General features: G+C 35.4%; 2 protein-coding genes across 2 annotated transcripts in view; one reads left to right on the plus strand and one right to left on the minus strand.

Moving 5' to 3' along the window:
- Positions 1 to 342: 342 nt before the first annotated feature.
- On the plus strand, positions 343 to 13,729 carry pygb (phosphorylase, glycogen; brain). The gene is made up of 20 exons (XM_051132779.1): positions 343 to 704; positions 2,310 to 2,411; positions 2,753 to 2,831; positions 2,924 to 3,027; positions 3,165 to 3,296; positions 4,345 to 4,456; positions 5,146 to 5,228; positions 5,680 to 5,823; positions 6,793 to 6,885; positions 7,254 to 7,400; positions 7,483 to 7,646; positions 8,347 to 8,461; positions 8,551 to 8,652; positions 8,774 to 8,921; positions 9,179 to 9,237; positions 9,648 to 9,789; positions 9,967 to 10,174; positions 10,447 to 10,581; positions 10,825 to 10,891; positions 12,331 to 13,729. Exons 1-20 carry the CDS (start codon positions 462 to 464, stop codon positions 12,481 to 12,483), a joined length of 2,532 nt encoding a protein of 843 aa, XP_050988736.1. The 5' UTR covers positions 343 to 461; the 3' UTR covers positions 12,484 to 13,729.
- A 2,075-nt stretch (positions 13,730 to 15,804) lies between these two features.
- Positions 15,805 to 18,674, minus strand: part of abhd12 (abhydrolase domain containing 12, lysophospholipase) — a 29,108-nt gene continuing 26,238 nt past the window's right edge. The window contains exon 14 of the mRNA XM_051132781.1: positions 15,805 to 18,486. Within this exon, the coding sequence (XP_050988738.1) occupies positions 18,453 to 18,486 (34 nt within the window). The 3' untranslated portion in view covers positions 15,805 to 18,452. The remainder of the gene's footprint in view (positions 18,487 to 18,674) is intronic.

Here is an 18,674-nt window from a genome sequence, read left to right on the forward strand (position 1 = left end):
AGCTATCAATAAAAAGTCTGTATAACTATAAAAACGGAAGCTTGGCTCCATGGCTCTTATGAAACCTAAGGAGTCTTTACATATTTACTAAAGCTGAAAGAGGCAATGCTAAAATGGTATATAATAGTTGCTGGCCAAAGCCGTTAATACAGTAAAATGTTAATTTCGGTCCAACTCCAAGCACGGAATTCAACAATTCCGTATATTGGTAAACCTGTAGCTAGTTAGCGTTGCAGAGATGATTGACGTCTCACGCAGCCTATGAAAATGCAACAACGAAAGCGTCACTGGCCAATAAACAGGCCTTGTAGAAAGCCCCGCCCACCCTATTCTCCAGTTGACATAGGGGTGTGTCTCAAAGCGAATAGTGCTTGTGAAGTACTTGCACACCGCACTAACCCGGGCACGAGTAGACAAGGGGTCCAAACTTTAATTCTTTGCCTTTTAAACGCATTGTCAACATGTCCAAACCTTTGACCGACCATGAAAAGCGCAAACAGATCAGTGTTCGTGGTATAGCTGGACTGGGGGATGTTGCCGAAATCAAAAAGAGCTTCAACAGGCATCTTCACTTCACCCTAGTGAAGGACCGCAATGTGGCCACCCCGCGGGATTATTACTTCGCGCTGGCACACACGGTGCGGGATCACCTGGTGGGTCGCTGGATCCGCACTCAGCAGTATTACTATGAGAAAGACCCGAAGGTACGGATCTCTTCCTGCTCTTCCTTGTGCAGGCAGCCAGGAAGTGGCATGTTTATGCAGTAGGGGGATACATAAAAATGAATGTAATATCAAATTGTTATATATTTGTATATACACGCATAATATATACCACATAAATGCGTACAGCATTTGAATACATTAATAAATGACTAGTTTGGTCCTCCATAACATGCAGAAATTTGATACTTTAGTTACAATTAAATGCATTAACCATAAACATGTTAATAGTGCTTTGTAAACATTACAGAATATTAATAGTTTTGTGTGGAGAGTTAAAGGCCTGTGTTTGTTTCATTGATTTGCCTACTGACGTCCATCTGGCCATCCTTTGACATGGAGTCAGCTGTTACTTTGTGCTTCCTGTGCAAATGATGATCTGTTGCTTGTCACATCAGGCCGTTATTAGTAACTAAGTATTTTGCAACCACTTGATGTTGTGTGTTCACTAGGGCAAGTACAGATTACACTATACTATCAAACCCAGTAGAAGATAATAGGCCTTATCTAATGCACTGACAATGGTTCATGTGCAAAATCACTCATGGCTATTATTAGACACCTGTGACCTGGGTGCTTTATTTATGGGAGATCATGATGAGTTTTTTGGAGAGTAACAAGTTGAAAGTGATTTTTCTTCCTGTCTTTTGTGGTTCCACAAATGTGGCTTGCACTATGTATTCAAGTTTCCGTAAAACTTGATGTTGCTTGTTTGTTGATAAGCATGCAATATAGCCATGTATTTTAAATTAAAGCAGCATTAAGGAATTTTCAAATTGTATTTATTTTTTTGTTTTTAGTGCACAGTAATGGTCTTTTTTTGGGCACTAGCCAGAATTCAAAAAGCTTGGCTGCTTTCCAGAAATTTGTGTGTTTAATTTCAGCAGTTCTTAGAGCCAGGAAGATATCTACATATCTCTAAATGGAAGCAGATAGCTTTATATGGTCGAGCACACCAATAAGTGAAGCATTTCCAGGAACTTCACTCTTGTTGAGCATTAGGCTTGTTGATGTTCAGACCCCTGGAAAAACAGTAAAACACTGTGTCACTTTATTTAAACCTACAGTATGCCGTCATTAAGCACAGTCTCTGCATGTTAAAGTGAAGCAAGCGTTTATTTATTACTGTGGTATTCAAATGTTGTTCAGTGTGGAGTTGAGGCCTTCAGCAGGCTGTAAACTCCTCCCTTTGCAGACGTCTGATGAATGGACTCTTATGAAAAGTTGTTCCCAAGCCAAAGAGATCAAATTAAGCATGTTGTTCTTGAACAACCTGGAATAACCAGAGTATGAATTTGCCTATGCCAGTCTGTCATTTTAATGCATTTGTGATTGCAATTCAGTTGATATTTCTGAAATGTAGCAGAACTGTAACAATCAGTTTTAAGAGCTCAGTATTTTACTCTCAATATATTGGTAGATCATTCCTTTTTTTCCAGTTCAAGTAGTGATTAATTGTAATATTTTTTGCATCTTCTAATCATTGTAGCTTATATAATCATGCTTTTTATAGTCTTCTGCCTGCATGATCTGCTTCAGATGTCTGAACACTCATGCAGTTAGATTTATCTTTTTTTTCTGTTGTAGCGCATCCACTATCTGTCTCTGGAGTTCTACATGGGCCGAACTCTACAAAACACCATGATAAATCTTGGGCTGCAGAATGCTTGTGATGAGGCAATCTACCAGGTAAAGTGCATCACTATGACACAGCAAACTTGTAAAGCTTTTGTTATTTAGGCCTAATTGCAGAACTGGCTCACAGCTCTAGTACTTGAACATCCTGAAACTTTAGAAATAGCTGTTTTTTTTCCCCTGCTCACCCACAGAGAGCTCATTTGGGATGTAGACCAATACTACAGGCTTGCAAAACTGTCTAAACTCTTCCTTTTCTATATGTTGATGAAACATTAAACTGTACAAAGTTTACATAATCATTTTACATTTTGTTGCCCATTATGGAACATTTGTGTGTGTGCGTGTTTTTATAATGAGATGAATTTTTTTGACATGATGGTGCTGATCTTCAGCTTGGACTTGATTTGGAAGAGCTGGAGGATATTGAGGAGGATGCAGGACTGGGAAACGGAGGGCTTGGGCGTCTTGCAGGTACCAAACTTAAAAAACAAACAAAAAAAAAACCTTTACCTTATGGTAGAGTACATGAACCTGTCATAATAGGTGTTTGCCCTCTGTCTCAGCTTGTTTTTTGGACTCAATGGCATCTCTGGGTTTGGCGGCATATGGATATGGTATTCGTTATGAGTTTGGCATCTTCAATCAGAAGATCAACAATGGCTGGCAGGTAAACCAAATCTGAAAAATATATTAATATACATTTACCGTTGCATTTTATTTAGTTAGTAGGACAAATAGCCTCAGTGTTTTTTTTTTTTTTTTAATGATCAAAACCATTTAACTCTGGGACAACTTTATTTTTAGGTCGAGGAAGCTGATGATTGGCTGCGCTATGGTAACCCATGGGAGAAGGCCCGACCAGAGTACATGCTGCCTGTACATTTCTATGGTAGAGTGGAGCATACACATGAGGGACCAAAATGGGTTGAGACCCAGGTTAGTCAGTCATGATCTAGTGCAATGACTCTCAACTAAATGGTTGTGATGCTAAAATTATTCCATTCTGATAGAATAGCAGGAGAAAAAACACAGCTAAATTCAAATAATAAAATGCAACCCCATGTGGTAGTTTTTTTTTTTTTTTTTAATGTTCATGTTAACTGCAAGATTTCTTTTATTTGTGACCCTGGACTACAAATGCAGTCATAAATAGCATTTGTAGCATATTTGTAGCAATAGCCAACAATACATTGTATGGGTCAGAATGATTGATTTTTCTTTTATGCCAAAAATCATTAAGATATTAAGTAAAGATCATGCTCCATGAAGATATTTTGTCAATTTCCTACTGTAAATGTATCTCAACTTTTGTATTGATTTTTTTTTTTTTTTTTTTTTTTTTTTTTTTGCAATTTCAAAATATTTACCCTTACGACTGGTTTTGGAAAAAAGTCTCTTATGCTTACCAAGACTGCATTAATTTGATTAAAATACTGTAAAAACAGTAATATTGTTGTGCTGCTTAATGTTTTTGTAAAAATGATTCTTTTAAGTTCAAAAGAGCAGCATTTATTAGAAATGAATATTTTTTTGTAACATGATAAATCTCTTTAGTGTCACTTTTGATCAGTTTAATGCGTCCTTGCCAAATAAAAATAAATAATTTTTTTTCAAAAAAAAAAAAGGTAGGTAGTGTAATCATGACCCTTAGGATGGAAAAAGCAATGCACTTATACATTTTTAAAAGATAAAAGAAGGGAAAGACAAAAGGTTGTGCATGCAATCAAATTTTACTTGCTGCAGAAAGTTCATCAGTGCATGGTAATATGTTTAATATGTTCATTTTTTTAAAGACATTTTGATTACTTCTGTAAACAATTTTAGCGCTGGGTTGGGTTGATTAAAAATCTGGATAGAATTTAGATCCTGAAGCAAAACCAGTTCAAGTGTCTATATTTTTTTCCTCTATAACGGTATTTTTATTTCAATTCAGCTTAATTAAAATCAACCGATGAATATATTTAGACTGTCTTTTGTTTGGCAGGTGGTGCTTGCGATGCCTTATGACACTCCTGTGCCTGGTTTTAAAAACAACACTGTGAATACTATGAGGCTGTGGTCTGCCAAAGCTCCTAATGATTTCAACCTGCAAGAATGTGAGTCCACATGATGACTATGCATTTAACCACACAACAGTCCTTGGTCAAGGTCACATCTGTGTTTTGGTAGTATTTCGGCTGTATCACTGAAAGTAAGTGACACCCATGGTCCTAGTTTGGGTTGAAGATTCCTGCTTCTGTGTAAGATAAAGTTGTTGCAGTGTTATGTGTAAAATTCACTATAGTATGCTTGAAATTTCCTAGTATCATTGAAATAGTGTATTATATTACAGTTAGTGTGATCTAGTCTAAACTTACCTTCTTACTTGAGTTTAACTTGTTTCCTGGGAGAATGGTTTCTGTGTAGAATACTAAATATAGCTTTGTTCTTCAGTGCAGTGCTGCAGCAGCACAGAAACAGGAGAGCAGCTGGCAGCAAGCCAGCGTTACCCATAGAAACGCCTGCTTTTGAGAGGGTCCTTCATGATTGTCGGGCCTCTACATTGAATGTCTCATTCTATATTAGACATACAGTACTCTTGAGATATTGTGCCCAAATTAAGTTATATGTTCACATAAAACACCACAAGCCATTGCACAATGATAGTTGTTTTCTTTTTCCTTTTATTTATTCTGTTCTTTTGAACCCCTTACACACACACACACACACACACACACACACACACACACAGAAACTTCTAAACGCAGCACAGTTTTGAAATGCTCTCTTTTTTTTTTCTTTGTAGTTAATGTGGGAGATTACATCCAGGCTGTACTGGATCGAAACCTGGCAGAGAACATTTCCCGAGTACTCTATCCCAATGACAATGTAAGTACACACACCCTTCAATACTATAAAACACTTGGTTAGGTGTCTGTCTGTGTGCCTGTTGGAGTTAATGTGCAAAGAGAGAACAGAGAGCAAGAATTTGTGATATGTGATATGTGAATTAGTTACCAAAATATCATTTGTGTCACATTTAGACTGTGTAGATGCTGGTATGCAACATATGCTTTAGCTTGCTGGCACAAGCAGATTGAAAATTCTTATCTTATGCAACAGTACCACAGATATGTGTAATGCAGTGAGGAAGTATGAAACTGTAATATGGAGTTCTGAGCAACACAGTTGGCCTGTATGTCATAATACAGCTGGGAAACACAATGCTTGGTTATTCTATCTTTGTCTGTAAGACAAAATTGAGTATTTTGCTATTTGTTAAGCTTTCAGTGTATATGACTGTAATATTAATTCATTTCATTATACGTGCATGCGTTAGTTTTTTGAAGGGAAGGAACTCCGCTTGAAGCAGGAATACTTTGTGGTGGCTGCTACTCTGCAAGACATCATCAGACGCTTTAAATCTTCAAAGTTTGGCTGCAGGGATCCTGTGCGCACCTCTTTTGAGACTTTCCCCGAAAAGGTGGCGTTACATCAAATACATTCGGTTGCTGTTTTTAAATTGGACAGTTCTTGTTCCATTTAAAAGAGAAGTTCACTTCCAGACGAACAATTTACACAGAATTTACTCACCCCCTCGTCATCCAAGATGTTTGTGTTTTTCTTCAGCCGTAAAGAAATTGTTTCTTGAGGAAAACATTCCAGAATTTTTCTCCATATAGTGGACTTCTATGGTTTCCATGAGTTTGAACTTCCAAAATGCAGTTTAAATGCAGCTTCAAAAGGCTCTAAACTTCTTCCAACGAAGAAGGTCCTTATCTAGCAAAACGATCAGTTATTTTCTAATGTACAATTTATATACTTTTTAACCTCAAATGCTCGCCTTGTCTATTCTTTGCAGTGTGCATGCGAACTCTGTATAATCCGGGTCAATAGAGTTAGGGTATGTCTAAAAACTCCCATTTCATTTTCTCCTCCAACTTCAAAATTGTATGAAAAAAAAAAAAAAAAAAAAAGAAAAAATGTAAAAAAAAAAAAAAAAAAAAGTACCGACCCAGTGTTTACAAAGTGAATGTGCAAAGAAGATCAAATGACCTTTACAAAAAGTAAAACAGCAATGTAGGATGATTTTGATGTTGGAGGAAAAAATGACATGGGAGTTTTTCATCATACCCTAACTGCATTGATCCGGATTACACAGAGTTTGCATGCGAACTTTGGGAAAATAACCAATCGTTTAGCTAGATAAGACCCTTCTTCTTTGGCTGGGATCATTTAGAGCCCATTGAAACTATATTTTGGAAGTTTAAACTCACAGGCACCGTAGAAGTCCACTATATGGAGAAAAAATTCTGGAATATTTTCCTCAAGAAACATAATTTCTTTACAACTGAAGAAAGACAAACTTCTTCGATGATGTTGGGTAAATTTTTGTTCTGGAAGTGAACTTCTCCCCCCAAAATGTCTAACACTTTCAAAACAACTCTCTCAGGTGGCGATCCAGCTGAATGATACACATCCAGCTCTGGCGATTCCTGAACTCATGAGGATCTTGGTGGATATAGAGCAGCTAGATTGGGAAAAGGTGACATTTTCAGGCTTAATATTTACTAATAATTAATTTATTCACGGACATGCATTTACTGAAATAAGTTGATATGGGAGTGTCAAGGCACCAAAAAAAAAAAAAAAGCTTTTGGTTTTTTACATTTTTCTGCTTAGTCATGCTGACATGAGTAATATAAATAGTAATGCTGGTGTGGAAAAAAAAAAAAGTATTGTTCGCACAGCCAGCCAACATATAAATGAATAAATGAAATTTTCTTGAACTCTGTGTTTTATTTGTGGATTGTCATATTTAATATTAATAGCAGTTAACAAAGTTGTGTCTTTGTGTGTGTGTGTGTGTGTGTGTGTGTGTGTGTGTGTGTGTGTGTGTGTGTGTGTGTGTAGGCATGGGAAATCACCACAAAGACGTGTGCGTACACAAACCACACAGTGTTACCTGAGGCTCTGGAGCGCTGGCCTGTCTACATGTTTGAGAAACTTCTGCCACGACACCTGCAGATCGTCTTTGAGATCAACAAGAGACATCTGGATGTGAGGATACACACATACACTAACTCAAGATAATCAAGATGTTGTTAAATGAATGGTTTGCCTGATTATGTCTCTGTTGTAGAGAGTTGCTGCGCTGTATCCAGGTGACAATGATCGTTTGCGCAGGATGTCCCTGATCGAGGAGGGCGATCCAAAGAGGATCAACATGGCTCACCTTTGCGTGGTCGGCTCACACGCCGTTAATGGAGTCGCACGGATTCACTCAGACATTGTCAAAACCACTGTGTGAGTAGAGTGCAATTATTTTCAGGAAATGCACGGCTAAAGTAGTTCCAGGCAGGTCTTGACCACATTACGTGTCCTTATCACTTGGGCAAATGATTTCAGTTATTTGAAAGGTCCTTACAACCTACAACAGCAAAAGAACCACAACCCACAACTACACTGACCAAGCTAATAAATATAGTAAACAATAGGACAAAAATGACAGATTATTTTGATGTTTTTGCCACAAAGTTAGACCTAACAAATGTCTTTAAATACAACATATGAACAGTATTTGAGGTGTGCGAATAATAGTATCAGTGGAATAATTGACTTATTACAAATATTGCACACCTGAGGTGGAATGGCCACTCCACTTTGCATCACACCTCAGGTGTGCATTATTTTCCAACAATTCAATGGCCTGTCGTCAGTTATTCCTTATATATTTTACAGCAGAATGATGCAATTAAAATTATTACATTTATTTATTTATTATTGTTATTATTATTATTATTATTATTATTAATTAATTAATTAAAATTTTTTTTTTTATGTTAATTTCAAAATTTTAGTTGTGTAGCGGTACTAGAGGTTACGTGTCAAAATATATTGACATAGTTTTTTTTCCCCCCATTGATATTGTTTAAATATTAGATGTTTAGAACTTGGAGTCATTTTATTTACTTATTTATTTATTTTATTTATTTGGTGGTTTAAGGTTCAAGGACTTTTGTGACATAGAGCCAGAGAAGTTTCAAAACAAGACAAACGGCATCACACCTCGTCGCTGGCTGCTGCTCTGCAACCCCGGCCTGGCTGACATCATCGCTGAGGTGACCTTTTTAACTAAGTAGCGCTTTCTTGCTCTTCCCTCACAGGTTTTCTTTCTGTCCCCCCTCACTTCTGCTTGTTTTCATTTCAGAGAATTGGTGAGGACTTCCTGACTGATCTTTTCCAGCTAAAAAAACTGTTGGACTTCGTCAATAATGAAATGTTCATTCGGGATGTGGCCAAAGTGAAACAGGTCTACATTTATGTTGTTGTTTTAAACTGTCTTTGATGTTTGGTATTTATGAATTGTGGAAATCTCAAAATGTGAACGTTTTTTTGGCTTCATGTTAATTTTTTTTATTTGTTTATTTTAGGAAAATAAGCTGAAGTTTGCGGCCTATCTGGAGAATGAGTACAAAGTAAAAATAAATCCTGAGTCCATCTTTGACATCCAAGTCAAAAGAATCCATGAGTACAAAAGACAGCTGCTCAACTGTCTGCATGTCATCACTTTATACAACAGTAAGAATTGCACACAAATAGACTGTTTTCACACTGCTGTTTTATTAATATTAAGTTGTCTTCTTACTGATATAGCTTTTTTTATTCAGTTGGATATATAGATCTTTTCAATACAGATTTTCTTTTTTGCAGAGTTGTATTGAAAATATCTTTCTTTTTTTATCAGAATTATGTAGGTGTTTCTTTTTTAACTGTAATTAATGATTAGTGAGTGATTTTTATAAATTTGTTTATTTTTTTTATTCTGCACTTTTTAGGGATTAAAAAAGAACCAAACAAGAAGTTTGTTCCCAGGACAGTAATGATTGGTGGAAAGGTACGGGTTTTCAATCAATAGAAATGTACTTTGACCTGTTTTAAAGCTGAGTGAGGTTCTCGCACCAGTAGAGGGTGTCAGCAAACTTTTAAGCGCGCTACAGGTTGACTTAAAATTATATGAAGTTAAGATGTAATGAAATATTCAAACTTAATCCAAATGCTTAAAAATGAATAGTCATTTTATAAAATAATGTACTATTCCTGAAACTTCTGAAATATATATAATGTAATTTAATGATTAATATTGACATTTGCAGTTTCTGTTAAAGTTTGAAAACAAGCTGGTTTTTCATATGAGGGGCCTTTAAATATTGAACTGGACAACAGGAAACAGTTGAGAACTACTGCTTTAAGAGTACTAAAAATTCTAAAAAGGCATTTTTTGTTGTCCTGCACTGCCTCCTGCAGGCAGCACCAGGCTATCACATGGCAAAGATGATCATTAAACTAATCACCTCAGTGGGGGAGGTGGTGAATCATGATCCTGTGGTTGGAGACAGACTCAAGGTCATTTTCCTGGAGAACTATAGAGTCTCATTAGCTGAGAAGGGTGAGTAAATTCATAAACAACTGCTGATGTACAGCTAGAAAAATATCATTTATCAGATCAGATTTATTATTGTTTTTCTAGATAATGTTACACAAACAGATTTTTTTTTACAGATTATAGATTATACAGATATTTGATTAAATGTATTATATGAATGTTATATGCTTTGTTCATCAGTGATCCCTTCTGCCGACCTGTCCGAGCAAATCTCCACGGCAGGTACGGAAGCCTCAGGTACAGGAAACATGAAGTTCATGCTTAACGGCGCTCTGACCATCGGCACCATGGATGGTGCTAATGTTGAGATGGCAGAAGAAGCTGGAGAGGAAAACCTGTTCATCTTTGGCATGAGGGTGGAGGATGTGGAGGCCATGGACAAAAAGGGGTGAGAAAGTGTGAATGGATATAAATGAGATAAAACATGGAAGCTTTAGGCAGGATGACTGATTTAATCATGTAAAGAAACAATAGATATAAGTCCCTGGTTGTGAAGTTATTGCAAATTCTGTTTTTAAGAGAACATTCTAAGCTAAAATCATTTCTACATTAATAGTACTAGTTATAAATATTATAACTTGCGTCTGTTTTATTTCAGCTTTATTTCAGTTACCAAGAAATTATTTTAGTTTTAGTCTAACAACACTGTTTATGATGCAGATATAATGCCAGGGAATACTATGAGCGTCTGCCTGAACTCAAGCAGGTGATGGATCAGATCAACACTGGATTTTTCAGCCCCAAAGAGCCTGGACTCTTCAAAGACATCGTCAACATGCTCATGAATCATGACAGGTGAGTCTCAAAGAGTTCAGTTGTCTGTATGCAACCTATTTCCCTCTTTTAAAAAAAAAAAAAGAAAAAAAGTTTGCATTTACTTGTGGGGACATGAGAATACTTACTTACTACTTACTGTTTTTTTTTTTTTTTTTTTAATTTTACACTAATATATTGATGTTTATAAAATTCATAGCTATTTTATGCTACCGTTATGAGATTTATTTTCGCTTTAGTAAGACTTCTGTTTTTGTCTTTCAGGTTCAAGGTGTTTGCAGACTATGAAGCATATATCAGCTGTCAAGAAAAAGTTAATGAACTCTACAGGGTGAGTTGAGATGTTTGAATATTTGTAATATGTGACCCTGGACCACAAAACCAGTCATTAGAGTCAATTTTTCCAAATTGAGATTTATACTTTATCAGAAAATCTGAATAAATATCCTTTCCATTGATGTATGGTTTGCTATGATAGAACAATATTTGGTCGAGATACAACTATTTGAAAATCTGGAATCTGAGGGTGCAACAAAAATAAAATATTGAGAAAATCACCTTTAAAGTTGTCCAAATTAAGTTCTTAGCAATGCATATTACTAATCAAAAATTAAGTTTTGATATATTTACAGTAGGAATTTTACACAATATCTTCATGGAACATGACCTTTACGTAATATCCTAAATATTTTTTGGCATAAAACAAAAATCAGTAATTTTGACCCATACTATGTATTTTTGGCTATTGCTACAAATATACCCCAGCGACTTAAGACTGGTTTTGTGGTCCAGGGTCACATATTTGATATTGAAAATGTTCAGTTATTCCATTAAATGCAAAATTATTTGTTTTTAAAACTCATATAATTAATGTTATTTTTAACAAAATTTTACAATTACAAATAAAAAAATGTATGTGTATATTTGACATTTTCTATTTGACATTTAACTCTTGGAAATATTTGGAAATGTTTGTACCTGACACAAGGGGGCGCTAACATGTATGTTAATTCTTAGCTGACGTATAACTGACCTATGTATAAAACTGGCTATGTATAAAATGTAAAATCGACCATGATGAACAGACGTAACGTAAAACTGCTTCCACAGCCATTTTCCAATAACAGCCTTGTTAAAAGTGTGTATTTCTTAAAGGGATAGTTCACTCAAAAATGAAAATTACCCCATGATGTACTCACCCTCAAGTCATCCTAGATGTATATGACTTTGACTTTCTTCTTTAAGATGAATAAAATCAGAGTTATATTTAAAATATGACCTTCTAAGCTTTATAATGGCAGTGAATGGGTGTTGAGATTTTGAAGTTCAATAAAGTGCATCCATCTATCATAAAGTTCCAGGGGGGGGTTAGTAAAAGCCATCACGAGACTAGAGTATTCTTACCAGAGCTTACATTACATCTACATTGTATGTATGTATGCTGGAATGGCACTCTCTTGTGAACGCGCTTGCGACAGTTGGCGGAAGCTAGAGATTATGATTTATAAAGTTTTAAATAAATACTTTTTATATGTACTTTTTATCATGGATGGATGTTTTATTGGACTTCAAAATCTCAACACCCATTCACTGCCATTATAAAAGCTTGGAAGACCCAGGTCATTTTTTAATGTAACTCCAATTATATTCATCTGAAAGAAGAAAGTCATAAAATCCTGGGATGGCTTGAGGGTGAGTAATGATGTAATTTTCATCTTTGGGTGAACTGTCCCTTTAATGATGTGTTAAATTTCCCACTCCTTTCAACAGAACCCAAAAGAATGGACCAAAAAGGTCATCAGAAATATTGCTGCCTCTGGAAAGTTCTCCAGCGACCGCACCATTGCAGAGTACGCACGCGAGATCTGGGGCGTAGAGCCGTCTGACGTCAAGATCCCACCACCTAATGAACCACGTGAATGAGAGAGTGGGCAACATGATGGTCTGACGGTGTCCACTGGGTCTGCTTGCCTATTCCTGAACCTTCCCCAGTGCGCTGGTGTGCCTTGACTGGCTTTACCTGATTCAGATTCAGGTTTCTCTCACTATGCAGAGCACCATGTGGAGCCTCTTTGAACTTCATAAATGTAGTGTACCCACAATAAACACACACAAAAACTAACTCTATGTTTTAAATCACTGTTACTTTCACATGCCCATACTAATCAATCATCATGGTTTCCATTATGCAAATTCAATTTGCTGGTCATCTGAAACTCATTTACAAAACCTTCTTTAGTCTAGCTTCAGTTTACAGAAGTAGTTAAGCATCAATTTATGTAAATTCTTGATTTTTGTGCATTCCTTGTTTCACTTTTGAGGATGGTGGTTGTGATTGATTATAACATTTTAAGGACGCAACTAATTTTAAGAACTAGAGCCTTTAAGTGTTTCATGAAGCCAAATCAGCAACTGGAAATCATTGAAGACTTGACTATCATTCATGTCCTGAAATATTTCTTAAATAGATGTCAAAATATTTGTCCAGCAACCACTTTGGTGTGTTTAAATTCAGTAGAAATAGTCTTTTTGCCTTAAAATATGTGATATAACCAGTCGAAACCAACAGCCTCAAAGGTAACAAATGCAAACAGCATTAATGTAATGACTGCAGAATGCATGTGACGTGGTTGTTCGTTGTCCAAATGATTTTTTTATTCAAGCTTTCAGATGCAGGTTAAAGCGTGCCTTGTGTGCATACTGTGCAATATTAACAACAATAGCAGAACACATCCTTATGTAAATATTTCATAAAACAATGAGAATGGAGGATATATGGCAGCTGGCTGATTTAAACTCATGGGAATCCATCACGTGTGTCCTTTAAATAGTGTTATAGTCGCTTTATTTTGTCAGGGTGGAGGCTGATTATGTTTGCTCTACTATTTCACTTGGTATTACCAAATGACGAGATGTTTATCATATTGTATCTTCATTTTACAGCTTGGTTTTAGGCACATGGAAATTCATAAAGCAAACCCTGGCTCGAGTTTCAACTCTAAACTGCATTTCAGATTGTGGTCTGTCGATTGAATGTATGTTTATGGATGTGACTTTGAACATTCACATATTGTACTGAGGCCTTGTTTTCTTGCTGCATTTTACACAAGTACTGTATACAGTTAATGGTGTTAAAACCATGTTAACAATAAAATACTGAAAACAAAAACAGTATGCTGTTGACTTCAAATGACTCTAGGCCACTCTAATTGCAAGTTGGAGCAATATAATCTGTTCATTGTTTTAAACAAATGCTCTTGTCGTGTTGTAAGGCAGTATTCGTATCATTTATAATAGTAATGAATGGCTTGAACAGGTGCGGGGTGTGGTAAACGTGAACATGTGAATCAGACATCGCCTAAACCTAATACAGCAAACAAAACGGCCTATCAACTTGTTAAATACCCTAAGTTTCTATACGTGCCTCCCTACACAACTTTAACTAGTTTAACTGGATTTGACCAGTCAGCCCCGCCTAGTAAAATTACTTAACCGGTCATTGTGGTTTGTGAGGCAAATATGTTTACAAGCAGGTTAATGCTGCACAGTTCACAAGTTTTTCCTCAAACTTCTTGTAAGTGCAAGGCTATAGCCTATAAAAAAATATTTGTAACACCGTGTCTACACCATGCGACAATTGACCTGTCACACACCACAACAGCTAGTCTGTTTACTGACGCGACAAAGCGATCGTTAAAAATTATCTGAACTTTGTCATAAATAAAACGATCCCAGCCAAGGAAGAAGGGTCTTATCTAGCGAAACAATCAGTTATTTTCCTTAAAAAAAATACAATTTAAATACTTTTTGATCTCAAATGCTCGTCTTGCCTTTCTCTCCCTGAACTCTGTGTATTCTGGCTCAAGACAGTTAGGGTATGTCGAAAAACTCCAATCGTATTTTCTCCCTCAACTTCAAAAATCATTTCAAAATCATCCTACATCGCTGCAGAAGTTTTGGCCCAGTCTTTGCAATGGGAACATACAAGGAAGATCAAACACTCTTAACAAAAAAGGTAAAACAGCGATATAGGACAATTTCGAAGTTGAGGGAGAACATGAGATGGGAGTTTTTCAACATACCCTAACTGTCATGAACCAGAAAAAAAAACAGTCCAAGCAGAGTAAGACAAGAGAAGCGTTTGGCATTAAAGAAGTATATAAATTGTATTATTTTTTATTAAAATAACTGATCGTTACACTACATAAGACCCTTCTTTCTCAGCTGGGATCGTTTGAAGCTGCATTTAAACTGCATTTTAGAAGTTCAAAATCGGGACACCATAGCAGTCCATTATATGGAGAAAAATGCTGAAAAGTTTTCCTCAGAAAACATAATTTCTTTACGACTGAAGAAAGAAAGACATGAACATCTTGGATGACAAGGGGGTAAGTAAATTATCTGTAAATTGTTGTTCTGGAAGTGGACTTCTCCTTCAATGGCGCCACTGAACTGAACAGAACTCGAAAATTTCCCTAATTATTGCTGCTAAAAATGGTCAATTATTGTCATGTTTTGGGTTGTACTAATCGGTCGGACCAAAAAAAAACATTTGGAGTACTATAGACTGTCAAAAGTTATAACAAATCAAGGATAAGAGTGCAAAAAACTCTGGTCAGGTAGTAAAATATTAAAATAATATCTTAAACTATTGTGTCCTTTCCTGCGTACTAAGTTCTGTCCTTCTCTATACGATTTATCAGCTTCTAACACATTCTTTTTCCCCGTGGTTTAAACAACATAAATTAGCAGAACAACTTATTCAGTAGTACATTAACTGTGCAATCCATGCTGTTGTTTACATCCGAGTATCGCAATATGGCCTCGCATCTGGGTAACTGACCAAACGGTGACATAAATGCAAACCCTCCGGTGTAGACACAACGTGAGAAAATAAACTAAACACGATAATTTAGTATAAACGCCTTTTAAGTAATGGACGTTTATGCATTTATTTTCCAGTCTTTTATTGTTTACAAACAAACATACTGTACTTACATCTGTGCATGTGTCCAGTAAGGTTTAGCAGCTTAGAAGAAAACAAACATTGTAAACCACTCATGATATAGTCTGCAAAAAGTAACAGTTGCTGTTGAAATAACTGGGCAGTATTTCATTACAAAAAATAATTTTTAAAATATAAGAAGTGTTAAATTCAAATATGCAAAGTTTGGTCAACATCAACAAAGACGGCAGAATAAAATCTGTGTTCAGAGCAGTAACATCCAAATATTCTGTGGTCCATTTTTACATTCTAGTACAATGGAATATATAAGTGAGCGGCTTCATATTTATATATATATATAGGTTTTTTTTTGGTCTTACATATGGTTGTCCTTCAGCTTTAGATACTATTATTGCACTTCTCTAGGACCTGGTGGTCTTGCTAACATGATCATTTCTACATCATTTCTACATAGTCTTTCACAAACTAAGAGATTTTGGTTGTTTATCTTTCAGTGTATCAGTCACACACTGGCTGAGGAAAACAAAAATTGTCATACAATTTCTTTCTGAGAATAACATTAGCAACATCAGAAGAGAGCCTAGATCTATGATTGAAGCTTGCATACACACATGACCTTGATATTACAATCAGCCCTTAAAAAAATAAAAATGAGCAGAAACATTTGAGGAAAAACATAACATGACAAACAGAGCAACAATACAGCAGATCTTCAGTTTCAAAAGGGTGAAAAATACAGTGAAAATCACTTTAAATATGCAGATATGAATTGTCAGATGGTCAGTGCACACTGTGAGGAAAATATATTCATTATATAATAAGACGTTAGAGCAAATCAAAGATTTGTAATTATTGCTCATTGTTTCGTAGAGTCATGGATCTTGGTATTCAGTCCTTGACTTGAGTATTGCGTCATTTACTTTGTGCATGTTAAAATCAATTACATATATTTCAACAAATTAAAAGAACAGAATTATAAAACATTGCAAGATGCAACAAAATTATATTTTTTATCACTTACAATGGCCTTGTTAAAAAAACGTCCAAATTTTGGGGTCAGGAAGATTTTTGTATTCAGCAAGGAGGCATTAAATTGATCAAAAGTGACAGTAAAAACTTTCTATTAATCAAAGGATCCTAAAAAAATATTAAGCAGCACAACTGTTTTCAACATTAATAATAACAAATATTTTCAAGCACCAAATCAGCATATTAGAATGATTTCTGAAGAATCATATGACACTGAAGACCAATGAGCAATGCTGAAAATTCAGTTTTGAATCACAGGAATAAATTACATTTTAAAACATTAAATAAAAAACTGTTACTCTAATACTATTTAACAATATTACTATTTTTACTGTACTTCTGATCAATTAAAAAGCAGTCTTGGTAAGCATAAGAAACTTCTTCCAAAAACAATTTTAAAAAGTTTTCAACAATATTGTATACTAATTAGGTACTGCACTGTAAAAAACAAAACACATAATTTGTAGAGTCACCTTAAAATAACTTGTTACCCAGCTGCCTTCAAATTTTAAGTTCAGTCAACTCAAACACATTTAGTCAACTTGAAATGTTAAGTTGTACTAAGTGACAACTTAGATATTTGTGTTTGTTAAACTTAAAAGCAAGGTAAGTAACCCAGCTGCCTTAAAAATTGAAGTTGAACCAACTCAATTATCTAAGTTGTCACTTAGTACAACTTAACATTTCAAGTTGAATAAATGTTTTTTTGAGTTGACTGAACTTAAAAATTTAAGGCAGCCAGGTAACAAATTATTTGAAGTTGACTCAACAAATTGTTTTTTACAGTGTGAATGTAATATGAATAAAAGCAAACCAAGTCATTCTTTTAGTATTTGTCACTAAGGTTTCTGATTTTGGTATTCAACATATTAAGATAATTAATTTTAATTATTTATTTATTTTTTTGGAATGTGCAAAGTGAGAGTAAAAAGATCAAAGAAAATACATAACCCACATAACCAAGAAAAGAAATGGATTTTTCATACAGTTTTTTTGTTGTCTTTTGACTGTGCAACAATCTTTTTTTCCAGTAACAGGCATGCAAACTAGTATTTATCAACCAAATGCATTCAAATAATGAAACATCTGTGAATTTGGGGATGGAAATGTCATTTCAAAAGCTCATTCAATTTTGATGCAGTTGAGTTGCATATGTACCAACCAAACACAACAGCATAAGCACAAAACCAGCACAAAACATCCCATAAAAATATCACAGAGTTTTAATGCCAAGGCAGCACAAAATCCTGCATGTAAAATCATTATTTAAATTGGGAGAGAAATAAAGACAAAAAAAAAAGACATTTTATTGTACATAATTCAAGTTCATATTCAACCTTAAACAACTTGCTGTTTTCACATTGACTGGATTTGAGAATTGAAATAAGGTCCATGATACCGTTGCCAAGTTTGTTATTGTATGTTCGTAAAAAAGGAGTGAATCGCAGTCAGCAAGCACTGACAATGACATCATTATAGCAAGTTGTCCAGCTTCGTCCCTTTGACCGCAATCCTTGTGTGGTCATCGCAGTGCCATCGTTAAAACTTCATCAGTACGTCTTTCCTTTGAAGAGCGTTGTTGACTTAAGCGTTATTTCAGTGCATATCTGCATATTATTTTGCATACGTCGCACTCCAGCTGCCCCTTAAGATCTAAGATCTGTTACTGTGGCAACAGGAGGTGGTGTAACAAGTCACCCAGCCCTGTCACTCTCCCAGTGACAAAAACTTCATTCCTCCAGTATGTAAGTTAACAAAGGAATGCAAAAGAACTGGTGCCTCTTCAGTCCATGCTTGTGTGTGTGTGCATGTACACATGAAGTACACGGTGCAGGTCACATAAATTTTGTGTGTGTGTGTGTGTGTGAGAGAGGGCAGTCGGCTAAAATGATCCTGACTACATGTGAGGATGCAGCGAACTGAGAAAATCACTGAGACAGAGACAAAGAGAATAACAACACATTAGACTTCCCATCTATTAGAAATAAAAACTTTTTTTGAAACCAAAAAGCAAAACTAGTTATTTAAACTTCTGACCGGGGTTTGCAATACTTTTATAAAAAATATAATGTTCAATTAAACTAAATAAAAATAGATATTTAAACAAATTCCATTAAAC

This window comes from Labeo rohita, chromosome 17 (assembly GCF_022985175.1).
Source record: "Labeo rohita strain BAU-BD-2019 chromosome 17, IGBB_LRoh.1.0, whole genome shotgun sequence".
NCBI classification, from domain to species: domain Eukaryota; kingdom Metazoa; phylum Chordata; class Actinopteri; order Cypriniformes; family Cyprinidae; genus Labeo; species Labeo rohita.

Excerpts from the sequence above, each read along its gene's own strand:
- pygb (XM_051132779.1), top strand. The coding sequence starts at position 462 with ATGTCCAAACCTTTGACCGACCATGAAAAGCGCAAACAGATCAGTGTT. Across the intron at positions 7,647-8,346 it reads GACATTGTCAAAACCACTGT|GTTCAAGGACTTTTGTGACA; the intron begins GTGAGTAGAGTG and ends TGGTGGTTTAAG. Across the intron at positions 10,582-10,824 it reads ATGCTCATGAATCATGACAG|GTTCAAGGTGTTTGCAGACT; the intron begins GTGAGTCTCAAA and ends TTTGTCTTTCAG.